This window comes from Chlorocebus sabaeus, chromosome 24 (assembly GCF_047675955.1).
Source record: "Chlorocebus sabaeus isolate Y175 chromosome 24, mChlSab1.0.hap1, whole genome shotgun sequence".
Classification (NCBI taxonomy): domain Eukaryota; kingdom Metazoa; phylum Chordata; class Mammalia; order Primates; family Cercopithecidae; genus Chlorocebus; species Chlorocebus sabaeus.
Window position 1 is genome coordinate 65,649,146 of NC_132927.1, and position 13,659 is coordinate 65,662,804.

General features: G+C 43.6%; 1 protein-coding gene across 6 annotated transcripts in view; it reads right to left on the reverse strand.

The window, feature by feature from the left end:
- FOXN3 (forkhead box N3) overlaps window positions 1-13,659 on the reverse strand; it is a 458,925-nt gene that overhangs the window by 185,095 nt on the left and 260,171 nt on the right. For all 6 annotated transcript variants that reach the window (XM_073011249.1, XM_073011252.1, XM_073011248.1 and 3 more), the window contains one exon: window positions 5,203-5,339. In XM_073011249.1, the coding sequence (XP_072867350.1) occupies window positions 5,203-5,339 (137 nt within the window). The remainder of the gene's footprint in view (window positions 1-5,202; window positions 5,340-13,659) is intronic.

Genomic DNA, 13,659 nt, shown 5'->3' on the forward strand with positions numbered 1-13,659 from the left:
ATTTCAATAGTTTTTGGGGTACAGATGGTTTTGGGTTACATAAATTCTTTAGGGGTGATTTCTGAGATTTTAGTGCACCTGTCACCCCATAGATAGTCTTATCCGTCGTCCCCCTCCCAACCTACCCCCCACCCCCACGAGTCCCCAAAGTCCATTATATCACTCTCATGCCTTTGCTTCCTCACAGTTTAGCTCCCACTTATAAGTGAGAACATACGATATTTGGTTTACCATTCCTGAGTTATTTCACTTAGAATAACGGCCTCCAGACCAGGCACAGTGGCTTTCGCCTGTAATCCCAGCACTTTGGGAGGCTGAGGCAGGTGGATCACGAGGTCAGGAGTTCAAGACCAGCCTGGCCAAGATGGTGAAACCCTGTCTCTACTAAAAACTACAAAAGTTAGCCGGGCATTATGGTTGGCACCTATAATCCCAGCTACTCGGGAGGCTGAGGCAGGAGAATTGCCTGAATGTGGGCGGCAGAGGTTGCAGTGAGCCAAGATCGCAGCACTGCACTCTAGCCTGGCAACAGAGTGAGACTCTGCCTCAAAAAATAAAATAAAATAAAATAAAATAAAATAAAATAAAATAAAATAAAATAAAAATGGCCTCCAGCTCCATTCAAGCTGCTGCAAAAGACATTATTTTGTTCCCTTTTATGACTGAGTAGTATTCCATGGTGTATATATACCACATTTTCCTTATCCACTCGTAGGTTGATGGGCACTTAGGTTGGTTCCATATCTTTGCAGCAGCGAATTGTGCTGCTATAAACATGCAGCATACTACTATTACTATTAACTAAACTGCACAGTTAATTCACATTTTGCAAATTTTCCCCTCATGTCCTTTTTCTGTTCCAGGATCCCATCCAGGACATCACAGGACACATTTGTTCATCATGTCTTCTTAGCCTCCTCTGGTCTGTAACAGATTCTCAGACTTTCCCTGTTTCTGATGACCTTGGGGCTTTGAGGAGTGAGGACCAGGTTATTTTTGTAGAATGTCCCTGCTGAAGGACAAAATCATTGTTTGATGTTTTTCCCATGACTAGACTGGGGTTATGTGTTGGGGGAGAAAGACCACAAAGCTGAAGTGCCAAATTTATGACGTCCTACAAGAGGTACCTGGTATCAACATCACGTCACTGAGGATGGTATTTTCATCCTCTGTGACACAGCGTTCACCAGGTTTGTCCATTCCAAACGCCCTTTTCCAGGCTCTAATCTTTAGAAGCAGGTCATTAAGTGCAGCCATTCAGGGAGTGGAGAGTTCTGTCCCACCTCTTTCAGTGGAGAAAGAGCTACATCAAGCATTTGGAACTCTCTGTATGGGAAATGTGTCTCTTCTCTTGTTTGTTTGTTTATTCAATCATTTATTTCTATCAGTCTGGACTCATAGGTATTTATATTTCCAGTTATAATCCAACACTATGTTATTTATTGTGCTGCTCACCACTGTCCCAGCTTTGGCAACTGGGAGCAACTTCAGGAGAATTCCTTTGACACCCCTGCCCCCAACCCCATCATTTTGTTCTATAAATATTTCCTTACTTTCTGCTTCTCCACATTTTTATCAGCAAAATGTCTCACTTAAGAAAAGGGTTGCTATGGGGTGGTTTATGCCTCCCCAAAATTCATACATTGAAGATTTAGCCCCCAATACATCTGAACGTGACCTTATTTGGGAACAGGGCCACTGAAAATGTAATCAGTTAAATACGATGAATCGTTACGGCAGAAAGATGGGCCCCTAAGCCAATATGACCAGTGTGTCCTTACAAGAAGGGAAAATCTGGACATAGACACCACACAAGAAAACGAACGCCAAGTGAAGGTGAAGGCAGAAATCAGAGTGATGTTTCTAAAGGCCAAAGAAGGCCAAGAGCATTCCAGCAAAATGCCAGTAAAGCACAAGAAGCTAGGAGAGAGGGGCGGAACAGACGCTCCCTCACAGCCCATGGATGGAACCAACCCTGCCGACACATTGGTCTTGGACTTCCAGCCTCCAGAACCGTGAGACAGTATGTTTCTGTTGTTTAAGTCACTTGGTTTGAAGTACTCCGCACTGAGCTCTGCACTTCGATTAAAAACAATTCACAAACTTGGTATCAACAAAGCAGGTGTGGAAGAACATCCTAATATACATTCAAAAGGGCACTTTAGAAAACAAGAGGCATGGCCCGGCTCGGTGGTTCACACCTGTAATCCCAGCACTTTGGGAGGCCCAGGTGGGTGGATCACAAGTTCAAGAGATTGAGACCAGCCTGGCCAACAAGGTGAAACTCTGTCTCTACTAAAAATACAAAAATTAGTCGGGTATGGTGGCGTGTGTCTGTAGTCCCAGCTACTCAGGAGGCTGAGGCAAGAGAATCCCCTGAACCCAGGAGGCAGAGGTTTCAGTGAGCCAAGATCATGCCACTGCACTCCAGCCTGGCAACAGAGCGAGACTCTGTTTCAAAAAGAAAAAAAGGATGGTTGCATCGGTACTGAATACGTCTCAAAAAAAAAAGAAAACAGAGGCACGGGTCTACACATCTCAATATTTAGCATGGTACTTATATGTGAGCAAGGTCTGGGCAGTACTTTCAAATGCCTCACTTTTCCCGCAGCATTTCCAGCCACCTGCAGCTCAGTTCAGAGTGACATTTGCCAAGCACACCTGCAAGTCCTAGCAATAACCGCCCATTTAGTATAATCACCATCTTCTTCAGCATGCTAAGTACCAGCCCCGTGAAAGCCAAGCACTTCCCAGGTGCCCCTCACAGCGATCCAGCAAGGGGCTGACAGGTGATTCCTTGCATCACAGTGGACCCAGCCAGAGCACGTCAATTCGGCATTTTTGGGTCCCTGTTTAATGACTCCCTTTGTTTCACTTCCATCTTCTCTAGGTCATGTCAACAAGTGGCTTGATGGCTTAGAATTGAGCCAAATGCCACATCACTGTAAGACACAGAAATATTGTACAATTACCCGGTGTTCAGTGGCTTCAGTGCAATTTCACACACTAGAGGATCCTGAAGCAAACTCTCAGCTTTCAGAAGAAGGGATGACAGTCCCCAGGAAAGAGAAAGTGACTTGTTCTCCTGGACTTAAGGCATGGAAGAAGCAGACTAGAATCTCATCTGTCATCTCCCTCCACAGCCGTGACCTCTGTGGAGGTGAAATCTAAGCACCGCATGGGCAGAGGCAGAAACTCTTTTTTTTCCCCCCTCAGTCAACTGGGGAGAAAGGCTGGAGGTGACGGAGAGGGGTCTGAAATATTCCTTCGGAAACAATTTTCATTACAAAAGCTCTGGTTCGTCTGCATTTTTATGTCTATATTAAAAATCAAATGAAGTCATTAAGCTAAGGCCAGCTCAGAATGCCTCTCGCCTGAATATGCATTCGTGTTCCAACCCCCAGAGCTCCTCTATAATCCTTCAAATTATTAAATAATTACTGTGTTTCCCTTGGGGTCACATTTGGCAACAAAATACTAGTCTAAATGAACCAACACATGACCCAGGGAGTAACACTTACGTTCTTAACTTCCTAGAAGCAAAGGGAGATGAAATACTTCTGAGGTGCAAACTGGAAAAGCCAGAGAAAGGTATTCCATGCAGCTTGGAGGGTGGGGGGAGTAGAATGACAAAGAAACATGAGAATCTGGGAAATAGTTCAATAATTAGTGTCACGTCCTCCTTCACCAACCTTGTACATCGGCAATTCTCCACTCCAATCCTGGTTCTCTTCCATTTGGGGAGTGGCTATGGCCACAAGGAGAAAACCAAGCATATGGCTCTGTCCTTCTGGACATGTCTACGATGTTGGCTGGGCTGCTTTAGAAAATCCCATTTTCTCTCCTACAGCTATATGACCTCAAGTTGTCATTTCGAATAAAGTATGCTTCCACTGATTTTTATGAACACAGACAAAAGCTGCTACAACCTTCCCCCCCCCACACCAAACCTTTCAAACCAACTGTAGTTGCTATGTAGGGTTATTTGTTTCTAAGGCAACAGCGTATATCTAAGTACTAATGGCCTGTCCTTTTGCCAGGCAACAAACAGCCTTGTGATGCAACTGCACCTGTCTCGGCTACGCGTTACTATGGAGACGCTCCAGTTGCTATGGGTACCATCACGCTAATCGCCTAGCAAAGGCAGACATACAGCAGTCTTCTCAGAGAGCCCAGCTGTTCCTCCCTGTCTCTTGCTGAAGACTGATTGTCTAGGGCCTGTGATGGAATGCTTCTCAACTGAGATGCACAAGAACTTCATTAATGCTATTTCAGAAGATCACTTTGTGCTCCCTCCTGCAGAACAAACAGCAGACTAGGAAAAGAATCTGCAAAGAAGTGGACTGTAAAATTCCTGAAGTCTATGACATCATGCCATCCCTAATTAACCTCAACTTTCTGTCCAAGGATAATTCCTCTTAACTAGGTGGTTACGATAGAAACATTTCCATACATTTTAAAACATTTTTTGTAGAGTTGAGGAATGCATTTCAAACTCAAGCATTATGTATTGATAAAAATTGATCTTAAAAATTTGGTTCTGATTATTTGGCTCTCTTTTGGAATCTAACATTAAGACACTTTTTTAAAAAAGTGACAGGCTACTTACCCTCCCTTCCAATTATATATTTGTAAAAATGGTACCCATGACCTTACTGTCTCAAACAAACGGGCATGTGAGAGGATGAAATGTCTCTATTGTTTCTACTGTTCTCCTTGAAGAAGCAAAGACCAAGTAACCACAACAAATGGTCACCTGGGAGCACCGTCTACATGGAGACTGAGAAAGACAACAACGGGGAGAAATGAGTGAGCCTCCACTGATCGTCTGCAGAGACCAGCCAGATGAGGGGACGATGGAGTCGCCTGCTTGACTCGTTCCTGTACTTTGATCCCAACAAAACGTGACAAACACCAAGATGTGAAAGCCACAACTTTTCTTTGTAAATGTTTCTACCCAGGAAGACATGATTTCACCCACTATGGAGCCTTCTGGAAGCACATTCTTCTGAAGCTGCGGCAGCGGTAAGGTCTGTAGGAAATACAACAATGGATATGCCTCCTAATAATACTTAATTTCTTTCTCATTTACCTGCAGTTATTTTTAAAATCTCATACGGCCTATTAAATTAATTTCCACGCAGGCCTCTGCCAAAATAATGCCATTTCAATAGACCAAAAGAAGAAGTCTGAATTGCTTACCTTTGATATGCCTGAGGACAGGTGGGAGGTGTATTGAACACGTGTGGGTGTGGGTGATAAGGTGTCTTTTTCAAAGCCTGAATTAGATTTTGTCTATACTCTGGGTCTATGCACCACAACGACCCTTTCCCAATACTCTGCAAAGAAAATTAAAATACAAAGGCATTAATACAGAATTATTAAGTACTTTGCAATAAGTAGATGTATAGCTATTACCACTTATTTATTTTAAAATTTTTCTCATTTGTTGACTGTTTGCCAGCCTTAAATATTATACTGACAATAGAACTCCATAAAATGCACTTCAATCTTACTTGTATTATGTTTGATAGGCAAAATGAACATATTATTACCAGATTATGGTGATACAACAATATTACAATTTTCATATCCAAACTACCAAAAAAAGGAACATCTCATTTTTCAGCGTCAGCGTTGAAGAACATGTGCATTCTCTTCTAAAAATGAGTTTAACTGTGTCAGATTTCTAATGTTTGGGGAAGGGGAAAAAAAAAAGAGGGCCGAGACACCCCCAAAAGTCCATCTCTGCTCTAAAAATTTAGTTATGTTTTAAAACCATATGACCATCGGGACCATTTTATAACAACAGAAAAGTAATCTCCTTGTTTTTTTCCAACTTACTCACAAAAGAATGACATTTACTCTTGGAATGGGATTCTGTAATTACCTTCCCTAAGAAACAAAAGAACTCAGGCAGCAATGGTAAGCCCAACTCAGAATCCACTATTTATTTTTTGGATTCCTCAGTTCCCAGCCATCGACTCCAGCCGTTAAGAGTTGAATCTTTAGAAGTCAAACTTTAAAATGCAAATTTTCTAAAACTGTTCTGTGGAGAGAGGGAGGCTTCCTGTGAGGCCCACTTCCTGTGAGGCGTTTGGTCTATGGACAGCCTATTTTTAAAAATGTAAGTCCTTCCTTTGAGGCCCCCCTGGAACTGGCAGTAGGCCCACAGGCAGTCGCTCCTCTGGCTGCACACTTTCAAGTGACCGAATGTACCCAAACTGTTTGATAAGGTCATTTGTAAATATTTACTGATTTGCAGAGAAAAGAAGTTAAATTACATAAACCCGTGCCCACCTCCTGCTTTCAGCCAACAGTAAGATTGATGTTGTCCTCCAACATTTAGAAAGCAAACAAGAAGCTGTTTAACTAACATGGGGGAAGGGGACAACCCAAAAAAATCCCACTGAAGGAGCTGTAAAAACAAGTTACTCCTAAAATCTTTTTTAAAGTTTTAAAAAATCTGTGTTTCAGTCATCAGTTCACCCAAGTAGTTTCCTTACAAACATTACTTACAGAGTCCATTAAAATACTTTATTATCAACAACATCAGCAAGCTGTGCAACTGGAATTAACTCTTTCTGGTGCAATGAGAATAGGGGAATTGCTCAAAGCCACAGCTGGGGCTGGAACCTCTGACCACCCTAGTCAGCCTGACCCCACGTGCAGGCCTGACCCCAGACACAGGTCAGAGTCTGGCTGGACACTCTACGCTCAAACATCAGTGTTCTCAGTTTAACCAACCGGATGTTTAAAGACCTGAAAGATTTCAACTTTGGAAAATTCAACATTCCTATGTGTTTTTTCCTTTCACGCACACATTCTCAACCCCAGAATAGTTCAGGGGGAGCAGTGAGACTTTCCAAGTAAATCAGGCGGGTCACTCAAGAATCTGCCCTGGAACCTTCATCCTTTCCTTTGGGAAAGAGTTGTGCAGAAGAAAGCCAAAAGCTAAGGAGCGGAGAGGTTTTGGGGGAAGGAGAGGAGACAGGTAACTACCAAATTCGGATAACATAAAACAAGCCACCAAATCCTGTCAACAGTAGGGGTCTGGCACAATTCCATCAAAGGCTCCCGGTGGAGCCCTGGGCCAGCGGGACCTGCCTTTCTGATCTGTTGCACCCAAGGCTCCAAACCAGCAATAGCTACACTGAGGGCCATGGCTGACATGTGACCCAAACATTTCTGCAATGATATTGTCTCAATTCTGGGAACCCAATGGCTTTTGTTCTCATCATGGTGGCTTTCAGGGTGGAACCATTTAATCTTACGCTAAAAAAAAAAATACGACAAAGAAATGAAGGACAACCAGTTGGCCCTCTCAGGGAAATAACCATAAGCCAACAATGTGGTTTCTCCTAATCCTAACCTAAGTGTCTTGTTTACTGTACCCTCGTATACCCATATTAATGTATGCTACCATGTAAAAGTGAGACAGATTGAACCCAGGAGCCAGAGGCTGCAGCGAGTGGAGATTGCACCATTTGCACTCCAGCTAGGGCAACAACACCAAAACGCCATCTCAAAACACATAAATAAATAAAAATAAAAACAAAAGTTAAGCAGAATAAACCCCCAGGACTGTGCAGGACATTCACAAGGTAATTGATCCAGATGCAGAGAGGCAGGCTGAAGAATAGTAAGAACAGGTGGTCCGGAGCCACACAGACGTTTCCTGAGTGGCCCTGCACAAATCACAGTGCCATGGGAAGTCTTGGCTTCCTCACTTAAAACAGTGACCAACTTAGAGATAATTAGGAGGTTCAGAGATAGCATAATATAAAACACCTTGAGTTGCAGCCCTACCTACAGGTACTCAATAAATGGCAGACAGCATCATGAAAATCTCCTTTTGGACACAAGAAAGAGAATGAAACTGGCTGTACAATGTCTTTCATTGAACCAAATCTGATTTTCATCTCCAACAGCAGCAGTGGGAAGGGCCTCCAGCAAACAGATGGGGCGAGTGAAGATAAAATGATCATCTATTCGAATGCACTGGTGGTCCTGGCTCAACAAATTCACTGGGAAGAGCTTTTCAACATTCTCAACTCCCCCTCTATTTTCATCACTCCCTACATCTGCTTTCTATGAACCCCACACTCCACACTCACTACTGGGACTTCTACCTTGCTCAGGAAGCTACTGTCACCGATTCATGACTACCTGGCTGCTAAAAGTCTTTTGCCCAGGTCTCTGCACTGTCAACATCAAGCTGAGGTTTCATTCCAAAGTTGGTCAGTTCATTATGACCATCTCCCAACTTTTTTTTTGTTTTTGTTTTTTTTTGAGACAGTCTTGTTCTGTCACCCAGGATGGAGTGCAGTGATGTGATCTGGGCTCACTGCAACCTCCGCCTCCCAGGTTCAAGTGATTCTTGTGCCTCAGCCTACTGAGTAGCTGGTATTACAGGCGTGTGTCACCATGCCTGGCTAACTGTTTCTTTTTTAAGTAGAGATGGGGGTTTCACCACGTTGGCCAGGCTGGTCTTGAACTCCTGGCCTCAAAGGATCCGCCCGCCTCAGCCTCCCAAAGTGCTGTGATTATAGGCATAAGCCACCACACCAGGCATCTCCCAATAATAACTGAAGAAATTTTCTCAGGCTTGGATCATAAGGTTCCTACCCTGATCTATTTGGCATTTTATAATAAGAAAGGTCTGAAATTGCTGATAGTTTTTTTACAATCTAGACACTAATTTCAACATATCTCATACTTAGCAATGCTGGCATTCCAAAGAGGAAACAAACAAACAAAAGACATCTTAAGGACACACCCACGGGAGGGCCACCAGCAACCACAGCACAGTATCGGGCTGCGGCCCACGAGAGAGGCCAGCACCACGTCTCATTTTCAAGCATTTTCCTGGGTTTCATGTAACAGTTTGGAGTAGTAAAATGGTTTACTTGAAAACTTTAAAAATGGAAATATGCGAAGGATAGAATGCTTAAGTTTCTTAGGCCAGAAAAAATTACATTTAATGTTCCTAATAGGAGAGAGAAGGTTATAACTTGATTATACTTGTGTAGCAAGTTTGAGAGTTGGAGCTTTCTTAGAAAAATATCTGCATCTTATCTGAAGACAAGACTATAGAGTGCCTTTTTTTTTTTTTTTTGAGATGGAGTTTCGCTCTTTTGCCCAGGCTGGAGCGCACTGGCACAATCTTGGCTCACTGCAACCTCCGCCTCCCGGGTTCAAGCCTCTCATGCCTCAGCCTCCTGAGTAGCTGGGATTACAGGCACCCGCCACCACGCCCAGCTAATTTTTGTACTTTTAGTAAAGACAGGGTTTCTCCATGTCGGCCACACTGGCCTCGAACTCTGACCTGAAGTGATCCGCCCACCTTGGCCTCCCCAAAGTGCTGGGATTACAGGCGTGAGCCACTGCGCCCGGCGTGGAATGCTTTTTATAAAAAAAAAAGAAAGAAATAGGCCGGGCGTGGTGGCTCACACCTGTAATTCCAGCACTTTGGGAGGCCGAGGTGGGTAGATCACCTGAGGTCAGGAGTTTGAAACCAGCCTGACTAACATGGTGAAATCCCGTCTCTACTAAAAATACCATAATTAGCTGGGCTTTGTGGCAGGTGCCTGTAATCCCAGTTACTCGGGAGGCTGAGGCAGGATAATCTCTTGAACCCGGGAGGCAGAGGTTGCAGTGAGCTGAGATCGCGCCATTGCACTCCAGCCTGGGCAACAGAGCGAGACTCCGTCTCAAAAAAAATAAAAATAACTGTGAGGGCCATGCACCATTAAGTGTTAAGGAATTCAAAGTAATAAGGGAAGAATATTCATTTATAGAAAAGTATGTATGTGTTTGTATTGTGTGCATATACATATATACACTAACCCCCAGAAAAAAAACTAATGAGAAAAGTTACATGGAAAAATGAGTAAAAAAAATTATGGATAAGCACAAGTTTATTTTAAAGTTAAAAATCACCTGGGGAATAAAAATCAACTCCCTGTTAGAAATTTAAAAAAAAAAATCAATGTACAAAAACAAAAGCAAACAAGAGCCCATATTGTAAGAAAAAATGGTTAGCAAAAAATGTTAAAAAAAAAAAAAAAGTAATTAAATCTTTTTTTTTTTGGAAATGGAGTCTCACTCTGTGGTGTCCAGGCTGAAGTGCAGCGGCACAATCTCAGCTCATTGCAACCTCCGCCTCCCAGGTTCAAGTGATTCTCCAGCCTCAGTCTCCCAAGAGGCTGGGATTACAGGTACCCACTACTATGCCCAGCTATTTTATTTATTTATTTATGTATTTGTATTTTTAGTAGAGATGGGGTTTCACCATATTGGCCAGGTTGATCTTGAACTCCTGACCTCAGGTGATCCACCTGCCTTGGCCTCCCAAAGTGCTGTGAATACAAGCATGAGCCACTACGCCCAGCCTATATTTTAAACATTGTTATTCAAACTGTGGGCCAGATACATTCCTGGGTCATGAAATGAATGGAATGGATCATAAGCAGCACTATTTTAATGGAACAGAATGTAACAAACTAGAATCAAATAGAATGGACTACAATATATCTGCAGTAACAAATAGTGAAATTTGTATTTGCACAGTTGTGTATATACATGTTTACCGATCACCAAGTAACATACACTTCCTACTGGGAAGCTGGGTCAACAAAGTTTGGTAACCACTGATTCAGGACAGTAGTGTCTGGTTGCGTCTTTTCCCCCTTCTCACCACTTGTGAGGAAGAAGGCCCCCTGTGAGCAACAGTGGGGGACTTACACACGGCTCTGGGGCAGTGCCTAAGGAACCGGGATAAGAAGGCGGACCCCATGTCAAAGGGGAGCAGGCGCTACCTCTGCCCAGGCCTGTCCTGCCCTGGCCAGGGCGGGGTAACCTGTAACAATTTTAGTTTGTCCAGAACGTTCGGGTATGAAAAGAAACAAACAAAAAAGACAAAAGGACCAAAAAAAAAAAAAAAAGTATGATTTTAGACTTTAAAATGAAAACAGGCTCACGCCTGTAATCCCAGCACTTTGGGAGGTTGAGGTGGACAGATCACCCGAGGTCAGGAGTTCAAGACCAGCCTGGCTAACATGGTGAAACCCCATCTCTACAAAAATACAAAAATTAGCCTGGCATGATGGAGGGTGCCTGTAATCCCAGCTACTTGGGAGGCTGAGGCAGGAGAATCACTAGAACCCTGGAGGCAGAGCTTATAGTGAGCCGAAATCGCGCCATTGCACTCCAGCCTGGGTGGCAGAATGAGACTCCGTCTCAAATAATGATGATAATAATAATAATATAAAAATTAAATTAAAACAACACTGAAAGTTTACATTTTATAACAATCTTATTATGCAGGTGATATTTACACTTCAGAAATATTTAAGACAATTGTAACCCTGTAAAGCTGATGAGCTATTAAAACAAGACAAAAACAAAAACAAAATGGAGTGGGGAGCTGGGTATGTGTTGGTGATCTGGAAACAATAGCTTTTGATGTTTCTGACACACCATTTTGGAGGGTGCTTCTAACACTAACCACCTTTATTCATTCCTTCATTCATGTGCTCATGCATTCATTCATTCATTCCTATGGTGCCTACCACATGCCAGGCACCATGAAGAATCCATTTGTGAATACAAAACAATACAAAAAGGAGACCGCCCTCCTGACACTTGGATTCTAGAAGGGAAAAAACATAGTAAGTAAAGAAATAAATAAGCAAGATGATGACAGACTGTAATACCTGCTAGGAAGGAAACAGAATAAGCCATGAGTTAAGAGAGGAAGTTGCTGCTGTGTGAGAAATAAATGGGCTGGAAGTGGCAAGAGCACCTGCAGAGAACTGACACGATGGTCCGGGCCCGAGATGACCACGGGTGTTGGTTCAGGTGGCAGCAATGACATGGAGAAAGGAGGATAGCTCCCAAATGTACTCTGAAGCCAGGTGGCGGCTCACACCTGTAATCCCAGCACTTTGGGAGGCCAAGGCAGAAGGACAGCATGAGTCTGGGAGTCGGAGACCAGCCTGGGCAATACAGTGAGACCCCATCTCTAAAAAAATAAAAATAAAAATTAGCCAGACTGCTGCTTAAGCCCAAGAGTTGAGGTTACAGTGAGCTATGATTGTGCCACTGCACCCCAACCCAGGCAACAGAGCAAGACCCTGTCTCTTTCTTTAAAAAAGGAGATAGAGCAGGGCGCAGTGGCTCACGCCTATAATCCCAACACTTCAGGAGGCCAAAGCAGGTGGATCATCTGAGGTCAGGAGTTCAAGACCAGCCTGGCCAACATGGTGAAACCCCATCTCTACTAAAAATACAAAAAATTAGCTGGGCACGGTGGCATGTGCCTGTAATCCCAGCTACTCGGGAGGCTGAGGCAAGAGAATCGCTTCAACCTGGGAGGCGAAGGTTGTGGTGAGCCGAGATCGTGTCACAGAACTCCAGTATGGAAAACAAGAGCAAACTTCTGTCTCAAAAAAAACAAAAAAGAAAGAGAGAGAGAGAGAGAAACCTGATAGATAGCAGTTGACACTGGCAATGCAGATCAAGTAGGAGAAGTAACTGATATTCAGTAATGGTGTGGGATCATTTAATTTCCCATATGAAAAAATATGTATATAAACATATGTACTAACTGGGTTTGTATACGTATACTTTGTGATGTTCTTATGATGATGCAATTGCCTAACGATGTATTTCTCAAAACATACTCCTCCATTACACAATGCGCAACTGTACCTGGAGGAATGGACTGCGTAAGCCACCTCTCTCCCCTCTGCTATACCCTCATTGACCCCAACCTTTCCAACAGCAGCTCATGAATGTCATGGTAGACCTCAGGTCATCTGGCTTTAGAGGTTTAACATCAACTGGTTCCTCTGTAACAAGGGTTAGTAAACTTTTCTTAAACAACTTCTCTTTCCTTTACCAGCCACCTCTAATCCATGGCCAGGTCCAACGACTTCTCAAAGTACATTCTATAGTATCTGTAGGTCACATGATCTCTGTTGCAACAACCCAGCTCTGCCATCATAGCACAAAAGCAACCATCAATGTAAACAGATAAACGTGGCTGGGCTTCAGTAAGACGTTATTTGCAAAAACATCGTCCATAGTTCACTGCCCACGGTCCTACAGCTCCAATACTGGTACCCAGGATTCAGACTCACACCTCCCAGTTTTAGGAACCTTAAAAACCAGAGATGGGGTTTTCGGGGCTAAGGGATTTGGGCTGGGTCCTGTGGGATGGGTGGGGTGTTGATGATGGCCTAAGTCAAGTGTTCCACAGTCGAAAAGGAAGACCCCGGTGGGGGCTACAGGCACAGACTAGAGGAAGTTACCCCATCCGTAGTAAGAACACATACCTGGTTGGGCTGCACCTACCATCACTGCCTTGAGAAATCACCGCATACGTGCAGCTCACTCCCCACCCCAGGTCTTAGTTTCCTCATCTATAAATTAGGTGCTGAGATGAAATCATCCCAAAGGCCCATCATTCTATGCTTTGGGAACGTGTGATTACAGATTAATTAGAATACATGGGTCCTCATGTCTCCATCTCCTCCCCAGTTTATCAACACAGCCAGCTTTCTGTTCTAGGCCAGTACCACGCATGTGTGGGGTCAGTGAGAAACACATCATTGTGCTTTCAAAGCGGAGCCCTTACTTGGCTGACATGGACAT